This window comes from Desmodus rotundus, chromosome 13 (genome assembly GCF_022682495.2).
Source record: "Desmodus rotundus isolate HL8 chromosome 13, HLdesRot8A.1, whole genome shotgun sequence".
Lineage (NCBI taxonomy): Eukaryota > Metazoa > Chordata > Mammalia > Chiroptera > Phyllostomidae > Desmodus > Desmodus rotundus.
This window is the reverse complement of record NC_071399.1, coordinates 90,363,523-90,384,474: the sequence shown is the minus strand read 5'-3', so window position 1 is coordinate 90,384,474 and position 20,952 is coordinate 90,363,523. Positions and strand designations below refer to the sequence as shown.

At 46.1% G+C, this 20,952-nt stretch overlaps 1 protein-coding gene across 3 annotated transcripts in view; it reads right to left on the bottom strand.

Annotated features, from left to right (window-relative positions):
• Window positions 1-20,952, bottom strand: part of LRCH1 (leucine rich repeats and calponin homology domain containing 1) — a 154,439-nt gene that overhangs the window by 35,026 nt on the left and 98,461 nt on the right. For 2 of the 3 annotated variants that reach the window (XM_024568455.4, XM_053916315.2), the window contains exons 4-13: window positions 16,374-16,479; window positions 12,009-12,145; window positions 11,169-11,296; window positions 9,976-10,039; window positions 7,029-7,134; window positions 6,310-6,437; window positions 3,591-3,658; window positions 1,764-1,853; window positions 660-749; window positions 463-499 (exon numbers count right to left, since the gene is read on the bottom strand). In XM_024568455.4, the coding sequence (XP_024424223.2) occupies window positions 463-499; window positions 660-749; window positions 1,764-1,853; window positions 3,591-3,658; window positions 6,310-6,437; window positions 7,029-7,134; window positions 9,976-10,039; window positions 11,169-11,296; window positions 12,009-12,145; window positions 16,374-16,479 (954 nt within the window). The remainder of the gene's footprint in view (window positions 1-462; window positions 500-659; window positions 750-1,763; window positions 1,854-3,590; window positions 3,659-6,309; window positions 6,438-7,028; window positions 7,135-9,975; window positions 10,040-11,168; window positions 11,297-12,008; window positions 12,146-16,373; window positions 16,480-20,952) is intronic. The other variant, XM_053916316.2, reaches the window with a different exon arrangement.

Genomic DNA, 20,952 nt, shown 5'->3' with positions numbered 1-20,952 from the left:
CCCAAACACACAAGAATCCCATCGGTAGCCTTCAGTAACAAGTGCACGTGCCTGGAACCCAGACTGCCTGGGAAAGCCTTACACTGTCCACTCAACATCAGTTTGCTTTGACAGCAGATGGCTATTTTTACCCAGATCTACCTTCTTTACGTGGCAATCAGGAACCCCACTAATGCACCTTTATGGTGATGGCTACTATTAACATCTTCACCTATACCACACCAACTTAGTATAAATTTAACATATGCTTTCCCATTCCTATTGTCGAGGAGTGCCATTCAAAAAAACATCCCCACCTTCAACACCTCTGTATAATCATCAGTCCTGGCTGATCCACGGCCTTTTCTCTTCCTCCTCCTCGTGACTTCCTTTGGCTACCAGAACCCGCTAACACTCCCTCCCCCTTGAAAATCATCGAGATATGTCTGCCACAATCAGAGAATCTGCTGAGGGCAGCCTTACCTCACACCCCGGAGAGGCCTCCAGCTGCATCTCACCGCTGCGGGAATGAGGGAGAAAGACAGAAAGTGGAATTCATTTATTTTATTTTATTTTATTTATTTTTAAAATTATTTTATTGTTCACAGAAAGTGGAATTTAAAGCATACTTGTTTCAGTGTAAAAAGAGAAAACACTCAGTTTTTAAAAGGTCAACATACTTGAGTGCAGAATCTTGCAATTCTAAGTCGCCTGCTGACTCGTTAGGATAAAAGTTCACACCACTTCTCTCTTCGGCCTCTGTGCTCGGTCTAAAGAGGGAAGGGGAAGATGATAGCCTGATAGCCGGCTTATTAGACTTCTAATAAATTCTATTGCTGTAGGTCATGTTTAGTCTAAAAATTTAACATATTAAAGAAGTTATGTTTACCATCAGGATTAAGTAATGAAAGGCTGAGGGTAGAAATTTCAAATTACTTGGTATTTTCCCATCCTGTGCCAAATTTAGTGTTATTTTAATTTAATTTTCTGACTGCTATTGGTCACACTATCCATAGGTAGGATGCAATAAATTTTGTTCTAAAACTTGATTAATTTAACAAAGCAAGTAAAGTTGTTAAGGATGCTGCATTATGATATATGTACCAAGGGTGTTTTGTTTTAAAAGAAAGACGTTTCTGATATACTCTTAATACCCTCTTTAAAAAAAAAATTCATAATGGTCTTAGTTTCTGCATTTCTGCAATTAGAACCAGGAATTTCTGCAAGTTATATAAAGGTCACAAAGCTATTTTAAAAGGTGGGAACAATATTTTATTACTATTATTATTTTAATAATAAGTGGGGGGTGCTGAGTAGAGGGGGGCAAAGGAGGGAAAATCAAGAAAACTATAATAGCATAATCAGTAAAATATAATTAAAAAAATAAAAGGTAGAATGAGTTCATATTATACATGCTTATTGAAAAATGATATCAAACCAATAATCGGAAATCCTTAAGAAACCAAGATAAAGGCAAAATAGGGTAATAACCTGATATTTTGATGTTCAGATTGTCTAAAAGATAAACCTATAAAATGTAATCATAGGCTTATAAAATAACAAAAAAGTCTCGATCTATGAAATACAAGATAAAGGAAAAACTCCAATGTGTATGTTAAGTTTTTGTTACTTATGTTCAGTCCCCGAGCAGCTATGACCTCTTGAAGGGCCCTCCTTCAAAAGGACAAAGCCCATACTGTGTATACAAATATCTGTATAAAGTGAGACAAGGAACTGGTTCGTATTATTTACACCTGGAGCTTGGACCAAGGGCACATGCGCACCTGTTGGGATCTGGCAGCAAATCTGCGTCTCTCAGCTGCTCCATCACGGCCATATCCACCATCGTGGCCGGGGCTTCTAACGGATGCGTCCTGCAGCAAGGAACCCCGCGTGAAATGAAAACCGCCACAGAACAGGAACATCATCTCGGGTCTCAGGAGCAACATCACACACGTCCATCTAACATCTCACACACGAGCCTGAAACTCCTGAAACTCCGGAGACCGGTCAGTACGACCTGCAGGATGAGCTGCCAGAATGTACTGGAAAGAGCTCCGGGACCGGGGAAGCCCAGCGCTGCCGCAAAGCCACTCAGTGTCGGTGCTCTCGGCCTCCACCCACTCCTCTGCACAGTCCCGCACCAGACCAGCTGGTGGCTCTCACACCGCCTTCCTGAGCCCCTGGGGGTGGCAGGGGCATGGGGGGTGCTCAGCTGGGGCGCGCCTGCACCACTTCCAGCCTCCCAAGGCCAGTTCAACGGGGTGGCTCAGCTTTACAGCTTTCACACAGCAGGGACTTCAGGGTGGGACAGCGGCTCTCAGTTTGAGGTCCGTGTGCAGCAAAATCATCTGCAGCACTTAAAAAAAACCCTAAACCCAGGCCTGGTCGTCCCAAGTAGACCTGACTGGGGCTTGGGCATTTTATCAAGCTCTACAGATGGCCCCGATTTACAGGCAAGGTTGAGAACAACAGATACAAGGTTAAGAATGAGGTTTTCAAAGCTTTATATAGTTTAAAGAGCCCTTTCCTTATAATTCTACAAATCTGTAATCAAACCAGGCCTCCTTGGTCTTACAGAAATATACCCAGTGAATGCTGGTCACCCTGGATAGTGATTTGAAAGGAACTTTTTAATGCTTTGAAAGGGCGAGAGAGATGTGCTCATGGAAACTCCTCTCCGCTGAACTTTTTAACAGCGTGGAAAATCCTCCCTAAGAGGAGAAACCCCGTAAGGTCTGGGGGATGGTCCAGGCCTGCACGCCCCACTGCGGAGAAGAAAATCCCATGAACCAGAATCCTGCTCTGTGACACGGGGCCCACACTCAGTTCCCAGGAGTCAGTCCCCTGGCCCACACAGATGGCTCACACCCGCCCCCATAAGGCTTGCCGAGGAAATCTTCGTGGGCAACACAACAGAAGGGCTACCCTTCTGGCGTGAGGTTCCTTGGGTTCCACCTGGCTCTGTGACCTTGGGGCATAATAATGAATCTCTTGGTGCCCCAGTCTGTCATCTGCAAAGTGGGGAGGACAAACTGGACTTCCAGGACTGCTGTAGAGTTGCAAGGCATTACTACTTGTGACGTCTTTAAGACATGGGGTATGACATTTAATAACTGCGAGCTATTATTAATTACGACTGTTAGACTTAGGGCCAGGACATGAGAGGTGTGTGATTGTCTCAGATCTGGAAACCAAAGAGCCTAAGTAAAAGCCCCAGTTCTCGCGAAGAGCCTCGGTAAAAGAGGGGGACCAGAACTATTAATACTTCAGGTCCAGTTGTCGGCTTCTTCGCACAAATGGAAGGAAGCCAGAATCTCCATGTGAGAAATTCTATCAAATTCCCTGAGTCCCATTTCTACCTACAGCCTCAAATCTGATAAAGCTCAGGGCCAAGGAAGAGGCAAGACCTTGTGCTGTACCGCACTAATACTGTGACAATAGGCATCAGACAGAGGGAAGCTGGCAACTTCTTATCAGTATCTTTGGGTAAGAATATCAGCTCGCCCCTGCCCCCAAAGCGGACCAGAATTCGACCATGACAAAGCTTCTGTTCTGTTTAACCCTCAAAACCCGCAGGCAGCAGCTAGTCACCAGGGCCCCATACTCACGCCCCCTCGGACTGCCAGGGCACGTCCTCTTCTATCCGCAGCGGCTCCTCGCAGTCGTCCGCCCTGCCCTGGGGACAGAACACACAGGTCTTCTGAGAGCCACTGGCCATCCACGGTCAACAGTTGAGCCCTGCCCCGGCCCACGTTCACAGCAGAGGCGGAAGCAACCCCAGAGTCCACCAGTGAATGAATGGATCAACCACGTGGGGTCCATCCACACAGCGGGGTGTCATTCAGCCCCAAACAGGAAGTCCTGGCACATGCTCCCACGTGGCCAAATCTTCAGGATACGGCACTAAGTGAAATTAGCCAGCCTCAAAAAGGAACCTAGGATATGAGTCAACTGTCACGAGACACCTAGGAGAGTCACATGCATAAGGAGAGAAAGTAGAATGGTTGCCAGGGGCTGGGGAGGGGAAGGAATGGGGAGATACTGTTTAAGGAGTGAAGAATTTCAGTTTACAGGATGAAAAGTGGGGATGGTGGTGATGGCTACGCCACAATTAAACACCACTGAATTTTACACTTTAAAAATGGGAGGACGGTAATAAGTTTCCCATTCTATTTATTTCACCATAATTACAAATAAAAACCTTTTAAAAAGAAAACCTGGCCTAGGACCACAACACCTGTTAACTTCCTGTCAGAAGTTTGCCACTTTATTCCTGTTCCCTCCTCGCACCTCCTGATGTTCACGGAGTCCTGTCGGGCGTGTCAGTCCCGGGAGGATGTGCATTCTAGCGTTTGTGAGAAGTGTGTGTGTGTGCACACGCGCGTGCATGGTGGGGGAAAGGGAGGCATAACAAACTTAACGGAAATGCCTCCAAGGACATCTAATAGGTTTCATGTGTGCAGCATCCCCCCCACCAATTATTTTCCCAAAGAAACGCCTGCGGGAGTATTGGAACGGCGTGTCCACCGCTGGAACTTCCACCTGCTGCCCTCCACTCCCGTCTCTGACGCAGAGAAACGCTGCCTTCACGCAGCCAGGAGCCCGCTGCCAGCTCAGAAGCCGCCCTTGTTCTCTGGCAAGGAAAGAACAACAGCCGAGATGACCGTTTTCTGCGTCAAGTTTCTGACGTGAGTCCAGCCAATTCTCTGGATGTGTCACTGAGCATAAGTCTTCTTCCAGAGAGGTGGCCTGCTGCCTGACGCTAGTCTCCAGCTTGCGAAACACTCCGACACCTTCTGTATTGACTATACTGAACAGTGCATGACAACGCCAACACAGCAATTTCTGTGCCACACTATGTGAGCGCGAGTGAAGTCCACGGCGGAAAATACGCCGCCAGCAATGACCGAGAAAACATGTTCCCATCTCTTCGTGTCGGGCTTCCCTGCAGAAGCCGTGGGTATGTCCTGCAAATTCTCAGTTTCCTGACAAAAAGTAGCCCACAGGGGGAAACATCGGTTTTTCTCTCCATATGCGACATAGGGCTTCCTGGGCTTCTTTTGCTGAGTTAGACAGTCACACAGTTGAGCCTCATTACTAGCGGATTCCACATTTACAAATTTGCTCACTCAATTCAGTGTATTGGAAACCCCACATCATTATGCATGCTGCTCTCCTCGCCCCTCACAGACCCACACAGAACGGTGGGAAACCTGAGCTCCCGCTTCGCTCTGCCTTCTTGGTTCAGCTGTCAGAGCTTAAACACGCATCCTTGTCAGAGTCTATTTAGTGCCACCTTTTCACATTGTGGTGCTTTTTTGGGTGATTTCACTGTTCGAGACACCCCCACCATGGTGCTGAAGTGCGGTCTCATGTTCCTAAGCACAAGAAGGCTGTGATGTCCCTTCCAGAGAAAAATGTGTCAGACAAGCTTCAGTGAGGCATGAGTGAGTGAGTGAGTGGCGTGGGCCGCAAGTTCAATGTCAACAAACCAACAAGACACAGTTAATAAGGTATCTTTAAATAGAAACACATGAATACAACACATAAACCACAATAAGCAAGGTCACGTACTGGCCATCTGACACAGAACCTAACCCTGTATTTACCCTTTGGAGACGTGGCTCAGGACGTGATAACTCAGTGCCGGGGGTGACTTTGTGGGGCAGAACCCCCGTGAATAATGAGGACCAGCTATAGTTACAAAAGCACAAGATGTTGATTCAGCGAAGGAGAGAGAACAGGATTTTGTGAGCCACAGAAGTCCTGGTCCTCAAGGACTGGGCAGTCGCACACCAGCTGGCAATCCAGCACACTCACAGGCTTTGCGAGTGACACGGCTCATGGCTAAAAGCAGCTTGGCGTTCAACGTCAGGCTTTTCATTGCAGGCGTAGGTTTTATTTTATTACCAGCATTCTTCTCTCAACTTTCCAAGACAGGCCTCTTGCAGGGCTGAACATCTAGGGGATCATCCTGGCGTTCTTGGGTGCCACAACCTGAACCGAAAAGACTGGCAGAAACTTACCAAGGCACCAAACCGTGTCTCAAAGTAACACCGTAACCACCAGCTTCCCTAACAGGCTAGTTTTCCTCTCCTCTTTGCAGGGGAGAGCGGAGTGATTTCTAAATCCCACGCACGTGCCGCCAGGTGGAGGGCTGTGCATGGGAGGGCGTGGCTCCTCCTGGCAGGAAAGAAACACGCTGGTCTCCGAGGAGGAGTTACAACGGCCTGAGGAAGGTGGCGGCAAGCTGGCACTTAAGGTGCTGGGTGGTAGTCTGAACCGAACAGAAGTAAAAATAAAACAATTAGTGGATCCTCAACTTGCCTTCATGTAGTTTACAAATTCTGGGTGGAGAGCATCTGTTCCACGGGTAAACTGGTCTCTTCCTTCTCCTGAGTTGTTACTGTCACCCACCAGGGATGTTTCGGGTGGAAATTCCTGATGAAATTCCCCTAGTGGGAAAATACAGAGACCGGTGGAAAGCATGAGCACAGGGAATAAGGCGCGGGTTTGTTTACATTTCAGGGGTGAAAGTATCATCTAATGATTTCAGTCTTCTCTCCCACCTCTTAAAGGGTTAAGTGAATGGCCCAAGTTTTCTCTTCCCTGAAGGGTGTAAGGAAAAGGTAAAAGAAGGAGGGAGGGAGAGAAAAGGAAAAGAAACAGAAAGCCCCAAACTGAACGTGGAAGTCCAAGGCTACTATCAGCCTTGGTTCCTTGTGAAAGAAATGAGATTTCGTCTTGATTTTTCAAGGCACAGAGAAAAGAAAGTAGGAGAGAGCCTTTGCGTTCCCCGTAATGTGCGATGTGTGACTAAAGAGGACAGCTTCACTATTCACTAGCTGCATGACCAGATCGGCTCAAACTCTCTGGGCCTCGGCGTCCTCTACAAAACTGAGATCGTTAGGGGCCACCTCCGAGTTTTGAACTTCCAATGAGATCGCCACGGCCGATCGGCTGTTATGGCCGTATTTGTGCACCATGTAAGCATGGCCTCTAAAACTTAACAACGAGCCTTTCCTCCCCATCTTTCACTCTCAGACCTTTCACTGGACCCAGGGGATGGCACGGGTCCTCCTTGGTGGTCTGCTCTTCCTCCTTGATGTTGGACATGGGGACGTTGAGGCTGACCGCATCTTCGTCCGATGGCTGGAAAGAAGCAGGGCACTGTTTCAGGCATGGGGAAGGGTCATCGCGCAGGTGAAGAGAATGCCACACGATGAAAAACCACCAGACTGGGATTCTCAAAAGCATAATATCGAGTAAAAGACACCACGTATGAAGGACAATTCTACTTACTAAGCTCAAAAATGGGCAAAACTAATCCACGGTGTTTGAGGTCAGGCTCGCAGCTGCTCTGGGCTGGGGGCTGGGGTGGTGGTGGCGGGAGTGGGGCTTTTTGGGGTGCTGGGAATGTCCCGTTTCTCGATCTGGGAGCTGGTAATGGGCTTCACTCTCAAAATTCATCCGGTGAACACCCGGGGACTTCCCTGTACGTGCTCTGAGCTGAAATTCTCTCAGATATGTTCTAACCTTAGAGCCACAGTCTGGGTACTGAGGAGGGCTTGTGACACCCAAAAGAACAAAGGAATACTTGCAAGCCGGCTATGACAGGGCCCCCAAGTTGAATCAGTTGTGTTAGTAGGAGGAATGTTACTGGGAGATCAGACAACACTAATCCACCACCCCTTGCCCCGAAGGTGTCACGTGGCTTGTCACAGAAAACCAATGATCAGCCTCTGGGACAACTCACATTTATTTACAGTGCTTTTTCCGTGCTTCGTAACTAAGCTTCGGTTTCTTTCTCAGTTTCAGGGGGAGGGTGCTGTGTGAGTGGGTAAAAGGGCTCAATGGCTGTGGGACTGACATGAAACGAGTGTTGAGAAGTTTTCGGAATAACACTTGGACTTGGTCACGGGGTCAGTTCTCTCGGGAGTCTCGCTTCCCACACCAGTTGATGATGCTGACTCAGAAAACCGATGGTCCCGTCACAAATGAAATAGGAAGCCTCATTCATCTTCCTCTGTCTCCACGTCCATGGTGTTATTCAGTGAAGAGCCTTTCAAGCCACAGGGATCAGAACCCTGCCCCCCAGAACCCAGCACACTCCCCCATCCCGGAGGCTACTACTCTCCGAGCACTGAGTTCGTTCCCTTTCAGACACGGGCGCAGGTTGTTCAGAAACTGGCAGGTATAACAAATGGGCGTCTCCTTCAGTAAACAGACCTTCAGCAGGGTCCCAACGTTTTGGCTTGTTGAGCTTGAGAAAAATGAGTTTTTAACTTCTTAGTGACCAATGCCACATCCATCAGAAAATGGGAGCAGCAAGAAAAGGAGCTGGGGGGATCTCTGCACCCCACCATGAAATATAAGTGGGGCGAGATCAGCTGGCCATAGAAATTGCCAAACAAAGCAAAAACAGAAAGTTACAATGGTTAATTTAGAATCCTGATCATTCTAAAAAAAAAAAAAAAAAATCCTGGAGGTGTCTCCAGGTAATGAAGCTACACTGTGAGATTTGTGTATCTTATTCTATGGAATACAACCTTCTCTATAGTCCTTCTTCCTTCCAGCCTCATCCCATCTTAAACATTGAGCAGAATTCCAGAGATACTCATCTCCTTAAAAGGGAGGCAATAAACTCCTGGCCTCCTCTTTTAGAGTGATACTAGCATCCTACTTATACTAAGCGAGAACAGAAGGATAATGAAGTTCTTTGTGTGATGTTTCATTAGTTGACTCACCCTTAGGAGGCGGGTAAACGAGAACTCAGAGTGCATGACAATTTAACAGAAAATGAGTTCAGGGGGAGTAATTTCCAAACCAGTGGCGCATTTCAGGGGACTCATGAGTTTTAATAAAGCTAAGGGGGTTGAATTAAATACAACTTATAAAGCCATGTGTTGAGTCTTCTGCCCTCCACCCCACCTCTCCCCGGGAAGCACAGTAAACTATTCATGTGGCTCCACAGAAGTCATTTCCTTTCAGGGATAGGGCCCTTATTGCTGACTAACCCTTCTTCCTTTTGAGATGTTCTATGAGAAAGAGTTCAAGGTATCCCATGTGTTTTAATGCACTGCTTTATAAAGAATTCGGGGGGGGGGGGAATAAATTCAAATACTGTAATTGTATGTATATTAAACCTCAACGGTCTGAAGAGAACTAGAAATAGGCATTTTCCCTAGAGTCACTCATAACAAAGACACAGATTCCTTCAACGGGGTAAGTGCCCTATTAATTGTATCTTCCAGGAGGACTGTAATATCTCAAGCTCTACCACCACAAAAACTCCCTCAACGAGCGGAAGACCTGGTGATACACCATCCCTCACCCCACCTACCCCTTCTAGCTCCCCAGGTCAAGAAGCTCATTTAATGGAAGAGTAGTGAAAGATCTGGGGGCATCTAACAGGCTCCGAATGAGATAACAAATGTGCTAAATAAGCTATTTTATAACCACTTTAGAAAGCTAACAAACTTTTTACCTAATGATCTGAAAAGAGTTCCAGGAAACAAATATTGTTATGAAGATTATGGCTACTCATCAACCCGCTGTCTTGGGGTAAACTGCTAAAAGGTAATGCACACTTGATTCCTGAACATCGACGCATGCATCTAACAACTTTTCCTAAATTACCCTGTCACTTAAGAACAAGCATTTATTAAAAACGCCTCACGGATACTTGCACCTCACTTAGTCATTTCATAACATTTATTAAGCATTCAAGAACAGTCTAGATAACGTGGGGTGTATGGGAGGAAGGCAAGGAGATAGGAATCCTACTCCTGAGACATTTGCAAAACGTTAAAGGTGCAGAAATAGCTAACAACGGCTAATATCTATGTAACACTTGGAGGATTTCAAATTGTTGCTTTCACAAACATTATCACATATTCCTATGCAGAGGGGTAATGCCTTTTACCAGAAAGGAGCTCGACAAAGGCAGTGGGTCAAGCTGGAAGCAGGGCAAGAAAAAAACCGCGAACTTACCTCCGTGGTCGATAATCGCTTATCCCCGTTATCACTCCCGACGCCCGAGTCGGAATCCTTCTTGCTGGGGTGGATGCCATCAAGATTGAATTCACGGAGAAAACAGTAAAATCGCAAAGTTCACAAGCTATATCAATTCATATTCAAATAATGAGCTTGCTCTCCATATTTTTATTACTATCATAAGGCAACAGAGCAGCTCAGTATTAAAGGGTGTTATGACAAGGGCCTAATGTAACGGAAACCAGATACTTCCACTGTCTAGATGGAGCACAGAATAAATTCTCTGTGTTCAGGGTCTCATGGATTTCCGCTTTAACCAAGCGGCCTGTTCTTTGAAACAGTTAACAATTTTCTTATTCTGATTGTTTACATTAAAAAAATGCAAAAACTACCTAGTTGCATTTTTAGGTTTTGAAATGTTGGCAATCTTGACTAATTCTATAAACTTGAATCCAGAGACTAAAAAAATTTGATGGTACATTTTAAAAAATAATGAAAACATATTTTAAGCTTTATATAAAGGTACCATTAAGGTAGTCTAAGATTTTAAGTCACTAGTTGCCTTTTTTAATAAAAAGTGAAGGAAAGATTTCTGCAGCAAAGACTTCTCCAACCAATCTGTGTCCTAAAATGAGTTCAGGGTGGCAGTTTCGTCCTCCGAAAATACAAGGCCCGATTCGTGCCAGCCGGGGACACTGGGAAGGATTCTAACACTTCCATTCTAAACAGGAAACGGCGAAACTAGACATGCTGCATTTCAAAAGGACAATTAACAAAAATAAAACCTGCAGTTTTTATTCACCATGTTCCAGGGGCACATTAAAAATGAGTAATGAAACAAAGCCACGTCTTGATACTGTTGTTTTCATGGATAAGTAAGAAATATCTGTTTCTATGATACATCTTATTTACAAGCATACATATATATATTTGCACACACACAAGTGTGCACACACACAGCACTAAGAAGGACTGATTTTCGATTAGGAGAGTGTAGATAAGATTTGAGAGATGCCAAAATGTTATCCATGGCATCAATTTTCTTTCCTTTTCCAAGAGTTTCTGAAACTCTGAGTTAGAAGTCTGCCCTGGTTGAGCGAAGCAGAAGAATTTTGCAGCGAGGTACCTGGAACACCTCGGCCTAAGCAAAACCCTGAAGAGGGGCTGGGAGCCAGGGCGGGCGCACGCACCTGTCCTCCACGTGCTGCTGGGACTGCGGCCTCTCCATCGTGTGCAGGTAAAGGGAGTCGGCTGTCTTCATCTGGCAGGCCTGGATGCTCAGGTACTTGAATATGTGCACTTTGCCCTTTGTGCAAATCTGGGGACATAGCCACATAAGACATACTTAATTTTTTTAATGGCAAAACAAAATATCAACCCGAGACAGTTGAGTCTGCATATTTTAATTTTTGCATTTTCATGCCAAGAAACCCTTCAACACCCAGTGCGGGCTCTACGAAACAGAAGAATTGAGGCAGTCACTTCTCCCACTTGGAACAGAAAACCACACTCGAGCAATTTCCAGTCTTTCTTGCACGAAAAATGCAAACTCCTAACAGAAATGCGTTTAAGTGTAAACAGTGTAAACAGTTGCCCGTACCTGACCTGGCAACACTCCAATTCTGAATGCATTTGTACTCCATTCTTTCTCCTCGGTTAATATTTGAGCCTGAATCTTGTCTCTAAATAACCAGTAATTATATTTTCAAAACGCTTAAGCTCCACTTTCCAGCCAACATTAAAGTAAGGAATCTATTACTCTTTTTCACTCCAGGGAAAAGTGTCAAATGTACGTCTAAATAATAAAATAATCAGACATAACTGGGACTGCAGTGCTAAGAACAGTGACCCCGACGCTGGTAAACGGGCTCAAGGTAGCAGAAGACAACTTACTCCGTCAGGTGCACCCAAGGGTTCCCCTTTTCAGAGACTGTCCCTGCGCAGCATCATGTGTAACGCCGTATTATTAAACGGGCAGACTGTTACCAAATCAGCTCTGCGTGCCCCACCCACCTTCGCCAGCCCCTCACCTGTGCTGGGGGGGACTGCAAAGGGTTGTTTTCAAGCAGCAGTACTTGCAGCTGCTTCATCTCTCTGAAGCAGATGGGAATCCCGAGCACTTTATTGCAGGAAAAGTCAAACTTGACCAAGGGAAGATCTACTAGTTCTAAAGGAAGAAGAGGAACAAAAAAAAGAAAAGAAAAGAAAGAAACTCAGAAACCAACACGATTGAATGCCCAAACATTCAAAAATTTACTTTCTGTGTTTCAGGAGAAATGCCATTTAGCACCATCAAAATTAAGCTCTGCATTAGGAATACATGTAGATGTATCGGCATAATATTGTACCAAAGGGAAGGTGAAGTCTTCCACTGGGAGTTCCATACATTTAAACTGTTGTTAGTTCTGGCAAAGAGCTGGAAATACTTGATATTGACAATATTTATTGTTTAAAAGTGTTTTTAAACAATAAAAGCAAAACAATCACATAAGCCACATCACACAGAACATATTTTAACTTCCAATGTTTTCAAGCAGTGCTTGATGACATATGAATAATACACTAAGTACAGAATATTCTTATCCATTTAATGTATCTGGGCTGGCATGACCTCAGAACTAGTTACGAGAAATGTGTTCGTGGTTTTTTTCACTCCACTTTAAGAAATGAATGCTATCTAATTCAGAATTTTGCAAAGAGCCCTGTAATCCTGACTTGATAGGGCTTTATGCTCCTACTTTTAAAGAATCTTCTGCAGCTCCACCAACAAGACAGAACATTATATTTAGCTTAAAGATCCCCACCCAGTGACAGAGTGAGCACTCAGTAATTTCAAGCATTCCAACTCTCACTGGCAGCTGCAAGAAACCAGGCAAATATGTTCCATACAGCAGCGAGGCGAGCCACGTGTAGGGTGGCAGGGGACAAACCACTTGGATCTCTGCACAAGAGGCTCTAGGGGGTGGGGGGAGGGGGTGTCATTTCAGAACAGGCCTCCCACATTTGCTTTGGGACCTGATAAGGACTGGAACGTGGTGCTTTCAAATGCTCAGGATTCTAAAGAGGAGGAAGGGCAGGAACTAGAAAAAGAGGAGGAGCCAAAGGCAGCACCGTGGAGTAAGCAGGAGCACGGCTCCTCCTCTCCTGCCTAGAGGGCCAGGGGTTTTCACTTCACTCAGCTATGCTACCTTCAAGTTCCACCACCGGTCTTGGAGCAGCCGGTGTCTCCTCTCCAGAATTCAGCTTGCTCTGGGCTGGGAAGGACTTTCCTTCTTTCATACAGCCTCAGGGAATGACTTTGTGTTAAAGAGAGGATTAATGGGGCTGAAATGCTAGAAAAAGGCAGAAGAACATGGAACTCAGCAGGTCCCAAGTTCTCGCCCAGGCTAGGTGGCTGGGTGAGAAGAAATGAGGAAATCTATTTCTTAAGCTTCCAGGAGTTCACTGGTCGAACCCAGCTCTCTGGCCAACAGCAGAGTGAGGGATTTGCCTCCGCACCCTCTAGTGCTGGTGAGGGCCTTGAGCAAAGGGTGTGGAGCAGCAGGAGGCGGAGAAGAGAGGGAGTAAGTGAAGCTGGACAAGAGCTTGGCATCCAGAATGTCCAAAAAAGGGGGGGGGGGGCAGTGGGGGAGTGAGATCCCTTTTCACTTCATAGTTTCTTTCTAAAACAGGTAAGAATTTGGGGGGTTATATTTCAAAAGAGCGTCTCCTTGCTGTAACCTTTAGTACTATTAGTCCTCTTCTGTGATGATTAACTTTATTCACAAAAGTCAGGTTAGCATATCAGTGGTGAATGTTACTGGAAGCTAGATCTTCAGGAATTCTCTGCCACTTAGAAGGAAGACCTTTTAAAGCAAAACCAGAGGGCTGAATTCCTGGAAGAGAGAGCAGGAGGGGAGTGGGGAAGCTACGTGCAGGTACATTAACTGGGAATGGCAGCGACCCTCTTAGTGTTTCACGAGAACATGGGGGAGAAAAATGGTAACCCCAGCCCAGAAAGCTCAAAAGAAACAGAGCAGAAAAAGGGAGTAAAGGGGAAAAAAAAAAAAAAAAAAAGGAATCTCACTTCTCTCTCTGTTATAAAGAAGGGCAATGAATGGCTACTTTACTCCACTGTCGGTTCTGGTCCTAGAAAGAACAAAATGCAGTCCCCTCCTTGAAGCCATTGTACTCGAATTGCTCTGGGTAATTACGCCACAGACATTCTTCCCCTCTCAGATGGAAAGCATATGAGGAGGGGCGCCCAAGGAGCAAAAACAAGTAAGTAAATACAGAAAGTCTTTAAATTCATCAATGCTCTTTTGTTAATAGAGTTCTCCAGAGTGAAGCAAAAGGAAACCGGATATTCAGGAAATTATTTTTTTTTAAGATTTTCCAGTACCCTGATGTTTTAGCTTTGAGTGGATTTTAAAATGCTGAACCTGAGTAAACACCATAATGGAAAGCATAGAAATTTGGAACTGGTCTTTTCGGGGAGAGGAATGCTTTTAAGGTAAGAGAGTCAGGCATGGTGAGAGAAGCAAAAATCTGGATTTTGTCGATGTGCTTTCTACACATTTCTAAACTATTACAGGCAACTGCAAAACAATTAAGTTCTCCTTTTGAAAAGAATTCAATGACTTATGATGATTTCTCAGGGATTAACTTGAGAGCTTACATTTAAATGACCGTTTTCTTCCACGCTATGAAAGAGCATATGCTTACAGACTTAGGGAGAGTTTTTCCTCTGTACTTGCGCAGACGAAGAAAAACAATGTCAAACATTCAAACACGGGGCTGCACAATGTCAGAATGAAAAATCCGTATTTCTATTCCAAGTCATCTCAAGTAATAAAGTAATCAACCTTTACGCAGAGATTGTTTCTAATTCTGCTTCTTTAAAACGCCAGCCAGCGCGCAAAAGGAGGAGACGGCAGACACCAAAGCCTTCCGTCTATAAAGCACGTTTCATTTCCTAAAGTCCTTTCCCTTTCACCGGCACTGTTTTCCTGCCTCGGGTCATGAAGCATTTCAAGCCAAAGATCAAGACAGAGGGACAGAAAAATAAAAATCAAGCCGCTCTCAAAACAGCGGCATGAGCGTCAGATTAACCTAATGCCAACCGTTTCCAAATACAGGGTAGGGACAAGGGGCCAAGGTTTACAGTTGTTCGTAAGGAAAATAACACAGTAATTAATCAATAATAATGCAAGAATAAACTCTGTTTCGCGTACTCACGGTGGTAAACCTCCTTTTGCCCCCAGCCCATCTATGACTGTGCTTTGAGGTGTTTTTAAGTATGTGTTTGAAACGGGCGAGCCTGGTGTCCTTGGATGAAAACTGCGGACATCACCGTGACCTCTGAAAATCCAAGGGTGTTTTGGAGAATGCATTCAGTGCCCTTCTGACACACTCCTGAATTCCTGATTGCGATCCACATAAGAATCCCAAAACATGAAATTCAGATCCACTACCACCTCTGAGGCCAACTGTCAAAGTTCTTAATGGTCCAAGATTTCTGAATAAACACATCTTTTGACTTGAACGCCGACACAGCGTGTCAGAAGGATGCCTGCAGAAGCCCACAGCCGCAGGGCCCCCGAGGCTGCTCCAGAGCAGGGCCGTGTGAGGGGCTTCAAGAGAGTCGCCCAGTGACGTTAGTCCAAATGTCACTCCAGCAGGGGCAGTGTCTTCCCCTGAAGAATAGACTTTAGACACAGGGGGTTCCAGCCAGTCCCCCTCAGTGGGAACCCTGACCGTCAGACCTGCAGGACCAAGCACGTCAACTACACTGCTGGTGTGATGGTCCAGAACATCACAGGTCCGTACCCACAGCAGTGCATGCTGTCTCCTGTCGTGAGCTGAGTGGCGGGCCCCCAAATTCCTACACTGAAGCTCTGACCCCCAGTACTTCAGATTGCGACTGTGTTTGGAGATAGGCCTTTAAAGAGAAGAATTAAGTTAAAAATTAGGTCCTAATCTAATAGGACTGGGGTCCTTCTAAGAGGAGATTAGGACACAGACAAGAGGTAGAGGACAGGAAGACACAGGGAGAAGACAGCTGTCTACAAGCCAAGAAGAGAGGCCTCGGAAGAAATCGGACTGGGTAACACCTTAATCTCAGACTTCCAGCCTTCAGAAGTGTGAGAAAGTAAATTTCTGTTGTGTGAGCCGCCTAGTCTACGGTACTTTGTTATGGGAGCCCCAGCAGACTAATACACACACACACACACACACACACACACAGCCTTGCACAGGGGAATGGCTTCCTGCTGTGCCCACTGGCTAAAAGCGCGACTTGAATGGACCATGCCTGTGATCTGCATGTGACACTCAAATTATAATGAGTAGTAACGGGCATACACAAACAGCAAAGCAAAGGTCTCCCATTTTATCCCCTTCCCCATCTTGTTTACCTTGTGGTAACACCTCCAGGTAATTCCTTCTGACGTTGAGCTCCCGCAGGGACCTCAGCTGCCCTATCTGCGTGGGCAGGGCAGTGATCTCGTTGCAGCTGACATCCTGCATGGAAAGGGGGGAGAGAGAGAGAGAGAGAGAGGCTGAGAAATGCCTTTTCTGGGAAATCAGGCTCCTCAGGCAACATCTCCATGAGGGATTTAAACACGAGGACAATGACACAGGCAGACTTTCCTACGGGTCTCCGGGTTCCTAGCCAAGGAAGGCTGAGTGCAGAGAGGAAAAGGAAAGGTCAGCCACCACTGAACCCTTCTCAGGGGAGAGGAAAAAAAGAAAAGAAGGAGGCTGTGGCCACTTGGCCACGTTCACAGGCTTCGGTCTCCTTTCGTTCTCCCCTGAAACTCGGGAGGCAGCGTGACTACCCTCATGTCTGAAGAGAACAACGAGGGCCTCAGAAAGGGTAAGTCATTTGCCTAAGGCTTGCAAGTGCCTGATTAGCACATGGAACCAATTAGCAGCCCACAGTCGGCCACTCTCCCATAGGACCTCTAACCAGAAGAGAATGTGTCCCACCCCTTACCAAATGGTCACATCTTCCAGTGAAAAACGCTACACATCAAGGCTTTGTTTGGATGCACTATTCACGTGAGATCAAGTTCAGCCTTGGACCTGAACACCTTTCCCTACATTTTACAAGCACGTCTGTGGGGTATGCAGATTGTGTCTTCTTCCCTTTGGAAGATGGATATTCTATTAATTGTTGCTGGGAACCACCCCTTGACACACGCACAATGGAGACACATTTTACATCTCACATGTCCTTGTGGTTACCCCACTCTTCCTCGTGCCTATGGCAGCTCCACCCTGCTCTCCACCCCTCACCCCAGCAACTCCAAGGGTCTAGACCAGCATCCGGTCTCCAGATTGGTTTCCATGCTTCACTCTGTTCCCTTGACTCATCCTGCCCAGAGTAAAGAGTCACACAGTGTACATTTCACTGTCATTCACCAGCTTCAACACCTGCAACAGCTCCTCACCTACAGCACAAGACCCCGGACTCCGCACAAGGCCCGGCTCCACGATTCGCGTCTGATTTCTCCAGCGCCGCCTCTCTGAATGCCGTACCCCATTTCCTACACCCAAACAGTGGCATGGCTGCTTGTGGTTCCCAGTGGGCACCAAGCTGTTTCACAAAACTTGTTCCCAAAGCTTGTTCAGGCTCTTGCCCTGTCTGGCACATCATCCCAAGTATTCTTGTTCCACCTGTTCATCTCTCAAGACTTAATTCAAGCCCCGCCTCCTCCTGGAAACCTCACTTGAGGCTTCGGCCACCTCTCCACTCCAATCCAGCAACCAGGAGAACTGACCACTCTTCCTCTGCGGTGCCCCAGATAGTCTGTTACTGTACTCATCTGCTCAAATGTTTCTCTTCCCCTCAACGACTGTGAGCTCCTGGACGAAGACACCGTGTCTTATGCACGCCAGCCTCCGGGTGCCGAGCAGAAGGCCAGGTGTAAGGCAAGGCATCAATAAACGCTGGATAAAATTTCTCAGCCCGTGGCTGCTGCCGTCCCATCATGCTGCCATTTATTGTCTCGTAGATGGGACCACCAGATGCTCCAACGCACAAGCCAAATCTCTCGCACCTACTTGGTATCGCAGAACCACAGATATATTTGGACCATGAACGATCCCAATGGGATCAAGTCCTTAAATATCCCACATCACTGACAAACCTGTAAAGACCCGCTCTTTCCCTCCCCCTTGGAGAAGGCAGCGAAGCCGCATTGCAGAAATCGGTTAGCTCCAGGGAAGAAATCGGTTAGCCTCCCGTTGCTCCAGATGAGATGCACGCACCAGTGACCAATCCCTGGAAACCCCGGGCTCCACGTAAAGCAGGCCTACACACAACACAACGGATTGCTGCCCTCCAGCCCCATCTCACCCGCACGTCCTCGGGGGGCCTGCTACTCTGTCAAGGTCATGAGGACACGAAATGAGTTATCACTTGACGAAGAGGAATAATATCACTCCTGCCAAAGGGAATGAAGCTGCAGCCTATGAAGGCTGAAGGCACACTGTGCGGGCAGCCCGCTGCACTGCTCTGTACTCGGCTGTCGAACTGGGGGTGCGGGTAGGGGAGGGAGTGGGGAGTGAAGGGGTTAGGAGCACTAAGGGTTCATTGGCATCACCCCCAAGCTGGCTGTTGCAGTATCGCTCCTGGCCCAGAAAAGTCACACAAAACTTTATGAAAAACATCCCTAGTGTTTAAAAAAAAAAACAAAACACAAACCCACAGGCACATCTGCAGTGACACTTCCGTGTATGGAAGTGATTACAGAATTAGGAGGTCCAGGGATCTGCTTGGTCACTTTGGCCCCTCGGGGAGTCAGTAAAGTCTCTGCCTTTCTGAACATAGTCGCAGCCACAAGAAGTGAGAGGTGAGCACCTCTCTTCCCAACGCCTACGGCGTTTGATCAGTCACAGAGGTCAACGACATCCTCCCGTGAAAGCTTTGTCTTTCTCTGCGCTAACCAAGTTGCAAACAGTACTTCTATTTTAAAAGCACCCTCGTACAAATGGTACACGGGAAGCCCCAGAAATAAAGGAAGTCAAATCATTCCATCAGACTCATGCAGCCATGCTGGTGAGGTCTGGGGCCGGGGGAGAATTCGTGGGAATTACGTTCCGTCTCTAGAGAGAAATGTCTGCAGTTGCCAGGGAAGATGAATTTCTGTGAGTCTGTGAGTGACAGCATGAGAAAGACCCATTTGTAGTTCAGGGGAATCACCGATTTTCAACACGAAACTGACAATTTAAAGACATTTTAAGGACATGATTTTTAAAAACATCCTTCTCTTTAAAAAAAAAAAAAAGGAGCCAATTAGCAACCCACAGTCGGCTCAGGGAGAAGAAAAAAGGTGACAGATATATTTAGGCAGCATATTCGCAGCATGAAATCTCCTGAGATCTTGACGCCACTTTTTCGAGTGTTCTCTCGTCATCTTGCACTGTGTTGGGTAACCTCGGGTTGGCCAGAATGTAGGGTATCCTGTTTCTCTTAAGCATAAGGTAATTTTTACAACATATATTTTCTAGCAGAATAGATTGATCAAAGAAGAGCAACTCCCCTCAACTACATTTAAATACTTATTTATCAGTAGGGCAAATGGTCACAAATTTACTTTTTCTTTTTGCAAGGAACATCACATAATGCCAAAAGGAAGTCTTTCCCTCTGACTCAACAGGACAAGACTTCTGTAGACAATCGTAAACAGAGTCCAGCCGTCCGTTCACATTTTGAAGGGGAGGTGGTGAAAGGTCAAATCATTTTAACAATTCCCTGTGCTGCAGCGTGTTCCTTCCCATCCTGCGAAACCATGGGAAACCAGGCCCAGGCACATCGAGCACACAGGTGAGATGAAGACTCGTCACTGTTATATCATCAATATTGTAGAAAACTGACCAAAACTCTATTCCCTGGATGCTATCGAACTTGCCAAATTTAAGAGGTTCCTAATTTGGTCACAAAAATAAAACTCATTCATTATTATGTCTTCATTAGCTGGGGAACGAGGAGGAGGAAAGAGAGGCTAATCGGAGATGCTTGAGGATAAGACGTTCCATTTAGAAAACGCAAGAGCAATGTCCCTAGAATGTCCTGGTTCTGTCGACTACGTCTGTCCGTAGTTGGCCGAAGATAAAATAGTGTTGATTTTTTTTAAGAAAATTAGTTAAAAAAAAAAAACAACTGACTCCCACTTGTGAAGTTACTTAGAATTTACCAAGCTATGAATTATAGACTCAGTGGTTTAGAACAGTGAAATAATTCCTTCTGAATTATCTATGAGCCCTACGCTATGTCTCGGAGAAAGGAAATCGTTCCAAGCTTCAGTGAAACCAAATTACCATATATTGGGTGTTCCAATATTACAAGTAGACAAACCAAAAAATGAATCATCATACGTGTCATAAATATTTACTAATTCTATTCTGCTACACACAGAAATAAATCTAATTATTATACAGTAACATAAATAGTCAACCTTAAAGTTTGTATGGGCCAGCCAGTTCGAGTTTGTCATACGGATAAAAAACAAAACAGAGGTTTCACTATGACAAACGTATTTTCCACTGGTTTAATCACCATGCTTCTAAGTAACCACATTTCATCCGAGCCCTCCTGGCAACAAAAGAAGTCTCTGGAGTGTGAAACGTGTGGTGAAGACCAATACACTTGTGCTGACTGCATGCTCGTTGCCACCTTACCTTTAGAACTCGAAAACGACAAGGACTTTAAACACCGGGGTTGACTCTGAGATTATTTATTATTAGGCGGTGCTCCCTTCCAGAACATAACGCTGTCAACCAAGACTAGAAGGGCTGCTGAAGGGGGGGCCCCCAGTGAAACCAACACCAGCACTGTGTCTAGTGGATCCCTGTTGGCTGCTGGGGAGCCTCCTAGTGAGAGTGGGTCCCACGGGTGGGGGAGGAAGTGTTGCCCGTGGGGTTCAAAGGGGCTCCCTTGATCAGGCTCTCGGGTTTTAAAAAACTTAGTGGTGATACTATCGCTTCCGA